The sequence below is a fragment of the Oncorhynchus gorbuscha genome, linkage group LG11, assembly GCF_021184085.1.
Source record: "Oncorhynchus gorbuscha isolate QuinsamMale2020 ecotype Even-year linkage group LG11, OgorEven_v1.0, whole genome shotgun sequence".
NCBI lineage: Eukaryota > Metazoa > Chordata > Actinopteri > Salmoniformes > Salmonidae > Oncorhynchus > Oncorhynchus gorbuscha.
The window spans coordinates 8,163,951-8,178,531 of record NC_060183.1 but is presented as its reverse complement, the minus strand read 5'-3'; the positions used below and the strand labels follow the sequence as shown (position 1 = coordinate 8,178,531).

The following is a 14,581-nucleotide window of genomic DNA, read 5'->3' as shown; positions in this document are numbered from 1 at the left end:
AACTAGAATCCCAGGGAAAACTAGGATCTAGAACAAGGAAACTAGAATCCCAGAACAGGGAAACTAGAATCTCTAGAACAGGGAAACTAGAATCCCTAGAACAGGAAACTAGAATCTCTAGAACAGGGAAACTAGAATCCCTAGAACAAGGAAACTAGAATCCCCAGAACAGGGAAACTAGAATCTCTAGAACAGGGAAACTAGAACAGGGAAAGAATCTCTAGAAGAGGGAAACTGGAATCTCTAGAAGAGGAAACTAGAATCTCTAGAACGGGAAAACTAGGATCTGTAGAACAAGGAAACTAGAATCCCCAGAACAGGGAAACTAGAATCCCTAGAACAGGGAAACTAGAATCCCCAGAACTAGGTAACTAGAATCCCTATAACAGGGAAACTAGAATCTCTAGAACAAGGAAACTAGAATCCCCAGAACAGGGAAACTAAAATCCCTAGAACAGGGAAACTAGAATCTCTAGAACCGGGAAAGAAATCTCTAGAATCTCTAGAAGAGGAAACTGGAACTAGAAGAGGAAAATTAGAATCTCTAGAACGGGAAAACTAGGATCTGTAGAACAAGGAAACTAGAATCCCCAGAACAGGGAAACTAGAATCTCTAGAACAGGGAAACTAGAATCCCCAGAACTAGGAAACTAGAATCCCTATAACAGGGAAACTAGAATCTCTAGAACAAGGAAACTAGAATCCCCAGAACAGGGAAACAGGGAAAATAGAATCCCCAGAACAGGAAAATAGAATCCTAGAACAGGGAAACTAGAATCCTCTAGAACAAGGAAACTAGAATCTCTAGAAGAGGAAAACTAGAATCTCTAGAACGGGAAAACGAGGATCTGTAGAACAAGGAAACTAGAATCCCCAGAACAGGGAATCTAGAATCTAGAACAGGGAAACTAGAATCCACAGAACAAGGAAACTAGAATCCCCAGAACAGGGAAACTAGAATCCCCAGAACAGGGAAACTAGAATCCCTAGAACAGGAAACTAGAATCCCAGAACAAGGAAACTAGAATCCCTACAACAGGGAAACTAGAATCTCTAGAACAGGAAATCTCTAGAACAAGGAAACTAGAATCCCCAGAACAGGGAAACTAGAATCCCCAGAACAGGGAAACTAGAATCCATAGAACAGGGAAACTAGAATCTCTAGAACAGGAGGAAACTAGAATCCCCAGAACAGGGAAACTAGAATCCCCAGAACCTAGAACAGAACAGGGAAACTAGAATCCCTAGAACAGGGAAACTAGAATCTCTAGAACAGGGAAACTAGAATCCCTAGAACAGGAAACTAGAATCTCTAGAACAGGGAAACTAGAATCATGAACCTAGAATCCCAGAACAGGGAAACTAGAATCTCTAGAACAGGGAAACTAGAATCCCTAGAACAAGGAAACTAGAATCCCCAGAACAGGAAACTAGAATCTCAGAACAGGGAAACTAGAATCTGAACAGGGAAACTAGAACAGAACAGGGAAACTAGAATCCCTAGAACAGGGAAACTAGAATCCCTAGAAGAGGAAAACTAGAATCTCTAGAATGGGAAAACGAGGATCTGTAGAACAAGGAAACTAGAATCCCCAGAACAGGGAATCTAGAATCTCTAGAACAGGGAAACTAGAATCCACAGAACAAGGAAACTAGAATCCCCAGAACAGGGAAACTAGAATCCCCAGAACAGGGAAACTAGAATCCCTAGAACAGGGAAACTAGAATCCCCAGAACAAGGAAACTAGAATCCCTACAACAGGGAAACTAGAATCTCTAGAACAGGGAAACTAGAATCTCTAGAACAAGGAAACTAGAATCCCCAGAACAGGGAAACTAGAATCCCCAGAACAGGGAAACTAGAATCCCTAGAACAGGGAAACTAGAATCTCTAGAACGGGAAAACTAGGATCTGTAGAACAAGGAATCTAGAATCCCCAGAACAGGGAAACTAGAATCCCCAGAACAGGGAAACTAGAATCCCTAGAACAGGAAACTAGAATCCCTAGAACAGGGAAACTAGAATCTCTAGAACAGGGAAACTAGAATCCCTAGAACAAGGAAACTAGAATCCCCAGAACAGGGAAACTAGAATCTCATGAACAGGGAAACTAGAATCCCTAGAACAGGGAAACTAGAATCTCTAGAACAGGGAAACTAGAATCTCTAGAACGGGGAAACTAGAATCCCTAGAACAAGGAAACTAGAATCCCCAGAACAGGGAAACTAGAATCTCATGAACAGGGAAACTAGAATCCCATGAACAGGGAAACTAGAATTCCCAGAACAGGGAAACTAGAATCCCTAGAACAGGGAAACTAGAATCCCTAGAAGAGGAAAACTAGAATCTCTAGAATGGGAAAACGAGGATCTGTAGAACAAGGAAACTAGAATCCCCAGAACAGGGAAACTAGAATCTCTTGAACAGGGAAACTAGAATCCCTAGAACATGGAAACTAGAATCTCTAGAACGGGGAAACTAGAATCCCTAGAACAAGGAAACTAGAATCCCCAGAACAGGGAAACTAGAATCTCATGAACAGGGAAACTAGAATCCCATGAACAGGGAAACTAGAATCCCTAGAACAGGGAAACTAGAATCTCTAGAACGGGGAAACTAGAATCCCTAGAACAAGGAAACTAGAATCCCCAGAACAGGGAAACTAGAATCCCCAGAACAGGGAAACTAGAATCCCTAGAACAGGGAAACTAGAATCTCTAGAACCGGGAAACTAGAATCTCTAGAACAGGGAAACTAGAATCCTCAGAACAGGGAAACTAGAATCCCTAGAACAGGGAAACTAGAATCTCTAGAACCGAGAAACTAGAATCTCTAGAAGAGGAAAACTAGAATCTCTAGAACGGGAAAACTAGGATCTGTAGAACAAGGAAACTAGAATCCCCAGAACAGGGAAACTAGAATCTCTAGAACAGGGAAACTAGAATCCCCAGAACTAGGAAACTAGAATCCCTACAACAGGGAAACTAGAATCTCTAGAACAAGGAAACTAGAATCCCCAGAATAGGGAAACTAGAATCTCTAGAACGGGAAACTAGAATCCCTAGAACAGGGAAACTAGAATCCCTAGAAGAGGAAAACTAGAATCTCTAGAACGGGAAAACGAGGATCTGTAGAACAAGGAAACTAGAATCCCCAGAACAGGGAAACTAGAATCTCTTGAACAGGGAAACTAGAATCCCTAGAACAGGGAAACTAGAATCTCTAGAACGGGAAACTAGAATCCCTAGAACAAGGAAACTAGAATCCCCAGAACAGGGAAACTAGAATCTCATGAACAGGGAAACTAGAATCCCTAGAACAGGGAAACTAGAATCTCTAGAATGGGTAAACTAGAATCCCTAGAACAAGGAAACTAGAATCCCAGAACAGGGAAACTAGAATCCCAGAACAGGGAAACTAGAATCCCTAGAACAGGGAAACTAGAATCTCTAGAACCAGGAAACTAGAATCTCTAGAACAGGGAAACTAGAATCCCCAGAACAGGGAAACTAGAATCCCTAGAACAGGGAAACTAGAATCTCTAGAACCGGGAAACTAGAATCTCTAGAAGAGGAAAACTAGAATCTCTAGAACGGGAAAACTAGGATCTGTAGAACAAGGAAACTAGAATCCCCAGAACAGGGAAACTAGAATCTCTAGAACAGGGAAACTAGAATCCCCAGAACTAGGAGACTAGAATCCCTACAACAGGGAAACTAGAATCTCTAGAACAAGGAAACTAGAATCCCCAGAACAGGGAAACTAGAATCTCTTGAACAGGGAAACTAGAATCCCTAGAACAGGGAAACTAGAATCTCTAGAACGGGGAAACTAGAATCCCTAGAACAAGGAAACTAGAATCCCCAGAACAGGGAAACTAGAATCTCATGAACAGGGAAACTAGAATCCCTAGAACAGGGAAACTAGAATCTCTAGAATGGGTAAACTAGAATCCCTAGAACAAGGAAACTAGAATCCCCAGAACAGGGAAACTAGAATCCCCAGAACAGGGAAACTAGAATCCCTAGAACAGGGAAACTAGAATCTCTAGAACCAGGAAACTAGAATCTCTAGAACAGGGAAACTAGAATCCCCAGAACAGGGAAACTAGAATCCCTAGAACAGGGAAACTAGAATCTCTAGAACCGGGAAACTAGAATCTCTAGAAGAGGAAAACTAGAATCTCTAGAACGGGAAAACTAGGATCTGTAGAACAAGGAAACTAGAATCCCCAGAACAGGGAAACTAGAATCTCTAGAACAGGGAAACTAGAATCCCCAGAACTAGGAGACTAGAATCCCTACAACAGGGAAACTAGAATCTCTAGAACAAGGAAACTAGAATCCCCAGAACAGGGAAACTAGAATCTCTAGAAGAGGAAAACTATAATCTCTAGAACGGGAAAACGAGGATCTGTAGAACAAGGAAACTAGAATCCCCAGAACAGGGAAACTAGAATCTCTAGAACAGGGAAACTAGAATCCCTAGAACCGGGAAACTAGAATCTCTAGAACAGGGAAACTAGAATCTCTAGAAGAGGGAAACTAGAATCTCTAGAAGAGGAAAACTAGAATCCCCAGAACTAGGAGACTAGAATCCCTACAACAGGGAAACTAGAATCTCTAGAACCGGGAAACTAGAATCCCTAGAACAGGGAAACTAGAATCTCTAGAACGGGGAAACTAGAATCCCTAGAACAAGGAAACTAGAATCCCCAGAACAGGGAAACTAGAATCCCCAGAACAGGGAAACTAGAATCCCTAGAACAGGGAAACTAGAATCTCTAGAACCGGGAAACTAGAATCTCTAGAACAGGGAAACTAGAATCCTCAGAACAGGGAAACTAGAATCCCTAGAACAGGGAAACTAGAATCTCTAGAACCGAGAAACTAGAATCTCTAGAAGAGGAAAACTAGAATCTCTAGAACGGGAAAACTAGGATCTGTAGAACAAGGAAACTAGAATCCCCAGAACAGGGAAACTAGAATCTCTAGAACAGGGAAACTAGAATCCCCAGAACTAGGAAACTAGAATCCCTACAACAGGGAAACTAGAATCTCTAGAACAAGGAAACTAGAATCCCCAGAATAGGGAAACTAGAATCTCTAGAACCGGGAAACTAGAATCCCTAGAACAGGGAAACTAGAATCCCTAGAAGAGGAAAACTAGAATCTCTAGAACGGGAAAACGAGGATCTGTAGAACAAGGAAACTAGAATCCCCAGAACAGGGAAACTAGAATCTCTTGAACAGGGAAACTAGAATCCCTAGAACAGGGAAACTAGAATCTCTAGAACGGGGAAACTAGAATCCCTAGAACAAGGAAACTAGAATCCCCAGAACAGGGAAACTAGAATCTCATGAACAGGGAAACTAGAATCCCTAGAACAGGGAAACTAGAATCTCTAGAATGGGTAAACTAGAATCCCTAGAACAAGGAAACTAGAATCCCCAGAACAGGGAAACTAGAATCCCCAGAACAGGGAAACTAGAATCCCTAGAACAGGGAAACTAGAATCTCTAGAACCAGGAAACTAGAATCTCTAGAACAGGGAAACTAGAATCCCCAGAACAGGGAAACTAGAATCCCTAGAACAGGGAAACTAGAATCTCTAGAACCGGGAAACTAGAATCTCTAGAAGAGGAAAACTAGAATCTCTAGAACGGGAAAACTAGGATCTGTAGAACAAGGAAACTAGAATCCCCAGAACAGGGAAACTAGAATCTCTAGAACAGGGAAACTAGAATCCCCAGAACTAGGAGACTAGAATCCCTACAACAGGGAAACTAGAATCTCTAGAACAAGGAAACTAGAATCCCCAGAACAGGGAAACTAGAATCTCTAGAAGAGGAAAACTAGAATCTCTAGAACGGGAAAACGAGGATCTGTAGAACAAGGAAACTAGAATCCCCAGAACAGGGAAACTAGAATCTCTAGAACAGGGAAACTAGAATCCCTAGAACCGGGAAACTAGAATCTCTAGAACAGGGAAACTAGAATCTCTAGAAGAGGGAAACTAGAATCTCTAGAAGAGGAAAACTAGAATCCCCAGAACTAGGAGACTAGAATCCCTACAACAGGGAAACTAGAATCTCTAGAACCGGGAAACTAGAATCACTAGAACAGGGAAACTAGAATCTCTAGAAGAGGAAAACTAGAATCTCTAGAACGGGAAAACGAGGATCTGTAGAACAAGGAAACTAGAATCCCCAGAACAGGGAAACTAGAATCTCTAGAACAGGGAAACTAGAATCCCTAAATCAAGGAAACTAGAATCCCCAGAACAAGGAAACTAGAATCCCCAGAACAAGGAAACTAGAATCCCCAGAACAGGGAAACTAGAATCCCCAGAACAGGGAAACTAGAATCCCTAGAACAGGGAAACTAGAATCCCTAGAAGAGGAAAACTAGAATCTCTAGAATGGGAAAATGAGGATCTGTAGAACAAGGAAACTAGAATCCCCAGAACAGGGAAACTAGAATCTCTTGAACAGGGAAACTAGAATCCCTAGAACAGGGAAACTAGAATCTCTAGAACAGGGTAACTAGAATCCCTAGAACAAGGAAACTAGAATCCCCAGAACAGGGAAACTAGAATCTCTAGAACAAGGAAACTAGAATCCCCAGAACAGGGAAACTAGAATCCCCAGAACAGGGAAACTAGAATCTCTAGAACCGGGAAACTAGAATCTCTAGAACAGGGAAACTGGAATCTCTAGAAGAGGAAAACTAGGATCTGTAGAACAAGGAAACTAGAATCCCCAGAACAGGGAAACTAGAATCCCCAGAACAGGGAAACTAGAATCTCTAGAACAGGGAAACTAGAATCCCCAGAACTAGGCAACTAGAATCCCTACAACAGGGAAACTAGAATCTCTAGAACAAGGAAACTAGAATCCCCAGAACAGGGAAACTAGAATCTCTAGAACCGGGAAACTAGAATCTCTAGAACAGGGAAACTAGAATCTCTAGAAGAGGAAAACTAGAATCTCTAGAACGGGAAAACAAGGATATGTAGAACAAGGAAACTATAATCCCCAGAACAGGGCAACTAGAATCTCTAGAACAGGGAAACTAGAATCGCTAGAACAGGGAAACTAGAATCTCTAGAAAGGGAAACTAGAATCCCCAGAACAAGGAAACTAGAATCCCCAGAACAGGGAAACTAGAATCCCCAGAACAGGGAAACTAGAATCCCTAGAACAGGGAAAATAGAATCTCTAGAACGGGAAAACGAGGATCTGTAGAACAAGGAAACTAGAATCCCCAGAACAGGGAAACTAGAATCTCTTGAACAGGGAAACTAGAATCCCTAGAACAGGGAAACTAGAATCTCTAGAACGGGGAAACTAGAATCCCTAGAACAAGGAAACTAGAATCCCCAGAACAGGGAAACTAGAATCTCATGAACAGGGAAACTAGAATCCCTAGAACAAGGAAACTAGAATCCCCAGAACAGGGAAACTAGAATCCCTAGAACAGGGAAACTAGAATCTATAGAACAGGGAAACTAGAATCCCTAGAACAGGGAAACTAGAATCTCTAGAACAGGGAAACTAGAATCCCTAGAACAGGGAAACTAGAATCTCTAGAACGGGGAAACTAGAATCTCTAGAACAGGGAAACTGGAATCTCTAGAAGAGGAAAACTAGAATCTCTAGAACGGGAAAACTAGGATCTGTAGAACAAGGAAACTAGAATCCCCAGAACAGGGAAACTAGATTCTCTAGAACAGGGAAACTAGAATCCCCAGAACTAGGAGACTAGAATCCCTACAACAGGGAAACTAGAATCTCTAGAACAAGGAAACTAGAATCCCCAGAACAGGGAAACTAGAATCTCTAGAACCGGGAAACTAGAATCACTAGAACAGGGAAACTAGAATCTCTAGAAGAGGAAAACTAGAATCTCTAGAACGGGAAAACGAGGATCTGTAGAACAAGGAAACTAGAATCCCCAGAACAGGGAAACTAGAATCTCTAGAACAGGGAAACTAGAATCCCTAGATCAAGGAAACTAGAATCCCCAGAACAAGGAAACTAGAATCCCCAGAACAAGGAAACTAGAATCCCCAGAACAGGGAAACTAGAATCCCCAGAACAGGGAAACTAGAATCCCTAGAACAGGGAAACTAGAATCCCTAGAAGAGGAAAACTAGAATCTCTAGAATGGGAAAATGAGGATCTGTAGAACAAGGAAACTAGAATCCCCAGAACAGGGAAACTAGAATCTCTTGAACAGGGAAACTAGAATCCCTAGAACAGGGAAACTAGAATCTCTAGAACAGGGTAACTAGAATCCCTAGAACAAGGAAACTAGAATCCCCAGAACAGGGAAACTAGAATCTCTAGAACAAGGAAACTAGAATCCCCAGAACAGGGAAACTAGAATCCCCAGAACAGGGAAACTAGAATCTCTAGAACCGGGAAACTAGAATCTCTAGAACAGGGAAACTGGAATCTCTAGAAGAGGAAAACTAGGATCTGTAGAACAAGGAAACTAGAATCCCCAGAACAGGGAAACTAGAATCCCCAGAACAGGGAAACTAGAATCTCTAGAACAGGGAAACTAGAATCCCCAGAACTAGGCAACTAGAATCCCTACAACAGGGAAACTAGAATCTCTAGAACAAGGAAACTAGAATCCCCAGAACCGGGAAACTAGAATCTCTAGAACCGGGAAACTAGAATCTCTAGAACAGGGAAACTAGAATCTCTAGAAGAGGAAAACTAGAATCTCTAGAACGGGAAAACAAGGATATGTAGAACAAGGAAACTATAATCCCCAGAACAGGGAAACTAGAATCCCCAGAACAGGGAAACTAGAATCCCTAGAACAGGGAAAATAGAATCTCTAGAACCGGGAAACTAGAATCTCTAGAACAGGGAAACTAGAATCTCTAGAAGAGGAAAACTAGAATCTCTAGAACGGGAAAACTAGGATCTGTAGAACAAGGAAACTAGAATCTCTAGAACAGGGAAACTAGAATCTCTAGAACAGGGAAACTAGAATCTCTAGAACAGGGAAACAAGAATCCTAGAACAAAGAAAACAGAATCTTTAGAACACGGAAGTATAATTCTTAGAACAGAAATGTCCGTTCCCTGGTTGTAACCTCCAGCGCTCTTCTGTCTTGTCCTCTCCCAGGTTTTCTATAGAGAAAGGTATAGCGGGCCAAGTGGCACGGACGGGGGAGGTCCTTAACATCCCAGACGCCTATGCAGACCCACGTTTTAATAGGTAAAACTCCCATTTTACCCTGGCTTCTTCCCCTATATAGTGCACTACTTTTGACCAGAACCATATAGATAGGGTGCCATTTAAGACCCCTCCCCTTGTCTACTTTATTTGTGAACGTGGTAATCCTCAGAGTAGTCCGGTGCTAGCCATTATCCCAGATCTAATTATGCCGTCTTGCCAAGTTCTAATGTCATTGTAGTGCCCAATATTTTCTTAGGTAGTGGCACCAGGCTTTTCACGTCTAGCTTGTTGTACTACACGTCGTCAGAATGGGCCTTGATGTCATTTAGTGGAATAAGCCTAATGATTTTTTATTTTATTTGACCTTTATTTAACTAGGCAAGTCGGTTAAGAACACATTCTTATTTTCAACAACAGCCTAGGAACAGTGGGTTAACTGCCTGTTCAGGGGCAGAACGATGAATTCCGTGTTACATTTTAACCATTCCCACTTCACAGAGAGGTAGACCTCTATACGGGCTACACCACGCGGAACATCCTATGCATGCCCATCGTTTCCAGGGGGACCGTAATAGGGGTCGTACAGATGGTTAACAAGCTGAGTGGAAGTGCCTTCACCAAAACAGACGAGAACAACTTCAAGATGTTCGCCGTCTTCTGTGCTCTAGCCTTGCACTGTGCCAACGTGAGTGTTTTGTGTCAAATTTATATTTTCATGAAAATATATTTTTACTTTGTGTCAGACGAAAACAAAATTGAAGGATATTCAGGATATACTCCAGGAAAAAATGTGAGTTTTTCTTTCAATTCAAATCTCAGTTATGAATTAACAATAACTCTGAACTACACAATGTACAGACACCATGTATCAAGGGCCAATATTAGACACAGTAAAATCATGAATCAGAATGACTAAAGGCCTGACTGTTTAGCTCTGTCTAGTCCCAAAGGCCTGTTGAGATCGAACACTGACATGTCTTTGTCGCCCCCAAGACGTTGTTGAGCATCTAGAGTAGGACAGCAAGGCTGTACACAGGCAGACGCCAACCCCCCCACACCTCCCCTTCCCTCCACCAGAACAGACACATCACTATCTCCAGCCAGGCAAAATGACTTACCTAAAGGTACACACACACACACACACACACACACACACACACACACACACACACACACACACACACACACACACACACACACACACACACACACACACACACACACACACACACACACACACACACACACACACACCTAGAGGCAGGAGGCATGAAATACTGCTCAACATAAATCGTCCGGCTGGGAGGATGGTGGCGGGTGGCAGTGGAGCGGCTTGGGTGGGTAAAATATTAACGTGGCTCATCGACATGGTGACGCAGGCTCCTGCGCAAGTGTGTCGCACAAGAAGGGGGGAGAGAGGGGGGGGAGAGGGGGGGTCCAAATGGGAGGAGTTAGGAGAGGAGAGACTTGGGAGGAGAGCAGAGAAGAGGAGACAGAGGGGCACTAGAACCACACAGAGGGGCACTAGAACCACGCAGAGGGGCACTAGAACCACGCAGAGGGGCACTAGAACCACACAGAGGGGCACTAGAACCACACAGAGGAGCACTAGAACCACACATAGGGGCAATAGAACCACACAGAGGGGCAATAGAACCACACAGAGGGGCACTAGAACCACACAGAGGGGCACTAGAACCACACAGAGGGGCAATAGAACCACACAGAGGGGCACCAGAACCACACAGAGGGGCAATAGAACCACACAGAGGGGCAATAGAACCACACAGAGGGGCACTAGAACCACACAGAGGGGTACTAGAACCACACAGAGGGGCAATAGAACCACAGAGGGGTACTAGAACCACACAGAGGGGTAATAGAAGCACTAGAATACATCATAAGTCAAATCAAAACATTTAGAATGAAGGAAATTTGCTTTAAAACTGCACCATTTTCTCTCAGCCTCATTGCAAAATGTGTAGAACTGCAAGTTAGTTGTTTTCAACAACAACAACAAAACATGTTTCAAATGTTTTGCTTTGACCTTACAGGAGGGCCTGCTGAGAGAGGGGAGAGGGAAGAGAGAGGAGAGGGGAGAGAGAGGAGAGGGAAGAGGAGAGAGGAGAGAGAGAGGGGAGAGAGGAGAGGGAAGAGGAGAGAGGGGAGAGAGGTAAGAGGGGAGAGAGAGGAGAGGGAAGAGGAGAGAGAGGAGAGGGGAGAGAGAGGAGAGGGAAGAGGAGAGAGGGAAGAGGGGAGAGAGAAGAGGAGAGGGAAGCGGAAAGAGAGGGGAGGGAGGAGTGGGAAGAAGATGAGGTGGAGGATAAGCGGAGAGGAAAGAAAGGGGAGAGGAGAGGAGAGGGGAGAGAGAGGAGAGGGAAGCGGAGAGAGGGGAGAGAGAGGAGTGGGAAGAAGAGGAGGTGGAGGATAAGTGGAGAGGAATTAGAAGAGGAGAGAGGGGGGAGAGAGAGGAGAGGAGAGGGAAGAGGAGAGAGGGGAGAGGGAAGAGGAGAGAGGAGAGGGAAGAAGAGGAGGTGGAGGATAAGCGGAGAGGAAAGAGAAGAGGAGAGAGGCTGAGAGGAGCAGTCAGGAAGGGAGGGGAGAGAGAGAGACTGCTGGGAGAATAGAGGAGGGGAGAGGGAAGCTTTGGTGCGAAGGATGGGGGATCAACACGACTCCCAACGGCAACGCCAAGAGTTTGAAGGACAGTCTGTCTCTCTTTGTCTGTGTGTGTCTGTCTGTCTGTCCAGATGTACCACCGGATCAGGCACTCTGAGTGTATCTACAGGGTAACCATGGAGAAGTTGTCCTACCACAGTGTCTGTACTTCAGAGGAGTGGAAGACCCTCACACAGCTGGACCTTCCTACACCCCTATACAAAGAGATAGAACTGTGAGTTTCTAACCATAAGGCCCCTATACAAAGAGATAGAACTGTGAGTGTCTAACCATAAGGCCCCTATACAAAGAGATAGAACTGCGAGTGTCTAACCCTAACGCCCCTATACAAAGAGATAGAACTGTGAGTGTCTAACCCTAACGCCCCTATACAAAGAGATAGAACTGTGAGTGTCTAACCCTAACGCCCCTATACAAAGAGATAGAACTGTGAGTGTCTAACCATAAGGCCCCTATACAAAGAGATAGACTGTGAGTGTCTAACCTGTGAGTGTCTAACCATAAAGCCCCTATACAAAGAGATAGAACTGTGAGTGTCTAACCCTAACGCCCCTATACAAAGAGATAGAACTGTGAGTGTCTAACCCTAACGCCCCTATACAAAGAGATAGAACTGTGAGTGTCTAACCCTAACGCCCCTATACAAAGAGATAGAACTGTGAGTGTCTAACCATAAGGCCCCTATACAAAGAGATAGAACTGTGAGTGTCTAACCATAAAGCCCCTATACAAAGAGATAGAACTGTGAGTGTCTAACCCTAACGCCCCTATACAAAGAGATAGAACTGTGAGTGTCTAACCCTAACGCCCCTATACAAAGAGATAGAACTGTGAGTGTCTAACCCTAACGCCCCTATACAAAGAGATAGAACTGTGAGTGTCTAACCATAAGGCCCCTATACAAAGAGATAATGTCCTCTGACCTACCCAATCCATTGATCTCCCATTGTTCATACACCATAACCTGCCTCTTATCTCCCATTGTTTATACACCATAACCTGCCTCTTATCTCCCATTGTTTATACACCATAACCTGCCTCTTATCTCCCATTGTTCATACACCATAACCTGCCTCTTATCTCCCATTGTTCATACACCATAACCTGCCTCTTATCTCTCATTGTTCATACACCATAACCTGCCTCTTATCTCCCATTGTTTATACACCATAACCTGCCTCTTATCTCCCATTGTTTATACACCATAACCTGCCTCTTATCTCCCATTGTTTATACACCATAACCTGCCTCTTATCTCCCATTGTTTATACACCATAACCTGCCTCTTATCTCCCATTGTTTATACACCATAACCTGCCTCTTATCTCCCATTGTTCATACACCATAACCTGCCTCTTATCTCCCATTGTTCATACACCATAACCTGTCTCTTATCTCCCATTGTTTATACACCATAACCTGCCTATTCTAGTATTCTCATCCTCAGCCATGTTTCTTGGAGCAGACATGGGTTCAAATAGGATTTGTTTTCTTCAAACCCATGTCTGTCTCTTAAGAGAGAGAGATGGTCCTGACGCAGACAGACAGGAGAGAGACGGTCCTGACGCAGACAGACAGGAGAGAGACGGTCCTGACGCAGACAGACAGGAGAGAGACGGTCCTGACGCAGACAGACAGGAGAGAGACGGTCCTGACGCAGACAGACAGGAGAGAGACGGTCCTGACGCAGACAGACAGGAGAGAGACGGCCCTGACGCAGACAGACAGGAGAGAGACGGTCCTGACGCAGACAGACAGGAGAGAGACGGTCCTGACGCAGACAGACAGGAGAGAGACGGTCCTGACGCAGACAGACAGGAGAGAGATGGTCCTGACACAGACAGACAGGAGAATGCCCAGAGCAGGAAGGAAGAGGGCCGGACCCTATGCGTGTGCATGCGTGCTTGTTTCAGCCCTGCTGATCTACAGCCAGTCTGACTCCCCCCCCCCCCCCCCCCTCCTCCACACACACACACACACACTGCAGGGCCATCATAATCTAAGAGGCTCCCTCCCTCTTTCTTTCCCTCTCTCTCCCTCCCTCCTTCAGGTTTCATTTTGACATTAGTCAGTTTGAGGAGCTGTGGCCGGCTGTCTTTGTTTACATGGTCCACAACTCATGTGGAGAGACCAGGTACGTGAAGGTCATCAGGGAAATTAACTTGGTCAAATAAACCCATAGATTCTACGGGATAAATTTAAATTAGTCATAAATACCCATAGATTCTATAAGATAAATTAATTTAGTCATGTACAGTGGGGAGAACAAGTATTTGATACACTGCCAATTTTGCAGGTTTTCCAACTTACAAAGCATGTAGGGGTCTGTAATTTTTATCATAGGTACACTTCAACTGTAAGAGACGGAATCTAAAACAAAAATCCAGAAAATCACATTGTATGATTTTTAAGTAATTCATTTGCATTTTATTGTATACTGTACCCATAGATTCTACGAGACAAATTAAGTCATATATACCCATAGATTCTATAAGAAAATTACTAATATTACTCTCTCCCTCTCTCCCTCCTCTCGCTCTGTCCTCTCTCTCACTCTCCATCCTCTCTCCGTCCGCTCTCTCTCTCCGTCCTCTCTCTCTCCATCCTCTCTCTCTCTCTCTCCGTCCTCTCTCTCTCTCTCTCTCTCTCTCTCTCTCTCTCTCTCTCTCTCTCTCTCTCTGTCCTCTCTCTCTCTGTCCTC

General features: G+C 44.0%; 1 protein-coding gene across 1 annotated transcript in view; it reads left to right on the top strand.

Moving 5' to 3' along the window:
• The window catches only part of LOC124048069 (cAMP and cAMP-inhibited cGMP 3',5'-cyclic phosphodiesterase 10A-like), a 160,522-nt gene that overhangs the window by 124,783 nt on the left and 21,158 nt on the right, over positions 1-14,581 (top strand). The window contains exons 12-15 of the mRNA XM_046368474.1: positions 9,148-9,240; positions 9,700-9,886; positions 11,952-12,094; positions 13,931-14,014. Coding sequence (XP_046224430.1) covers positions 9,148-9,240; positions 9,700-9,886; positions 11,952-12,094; positions 13,931-14,014 — 507 coding nt within the window. The remainder of the gene's footprint in view (positions 1-9,147; positions 9,241-9,699; positions 9,887-11,951; positions 12,095-13,930; positions 14,015-14,581) is intronic.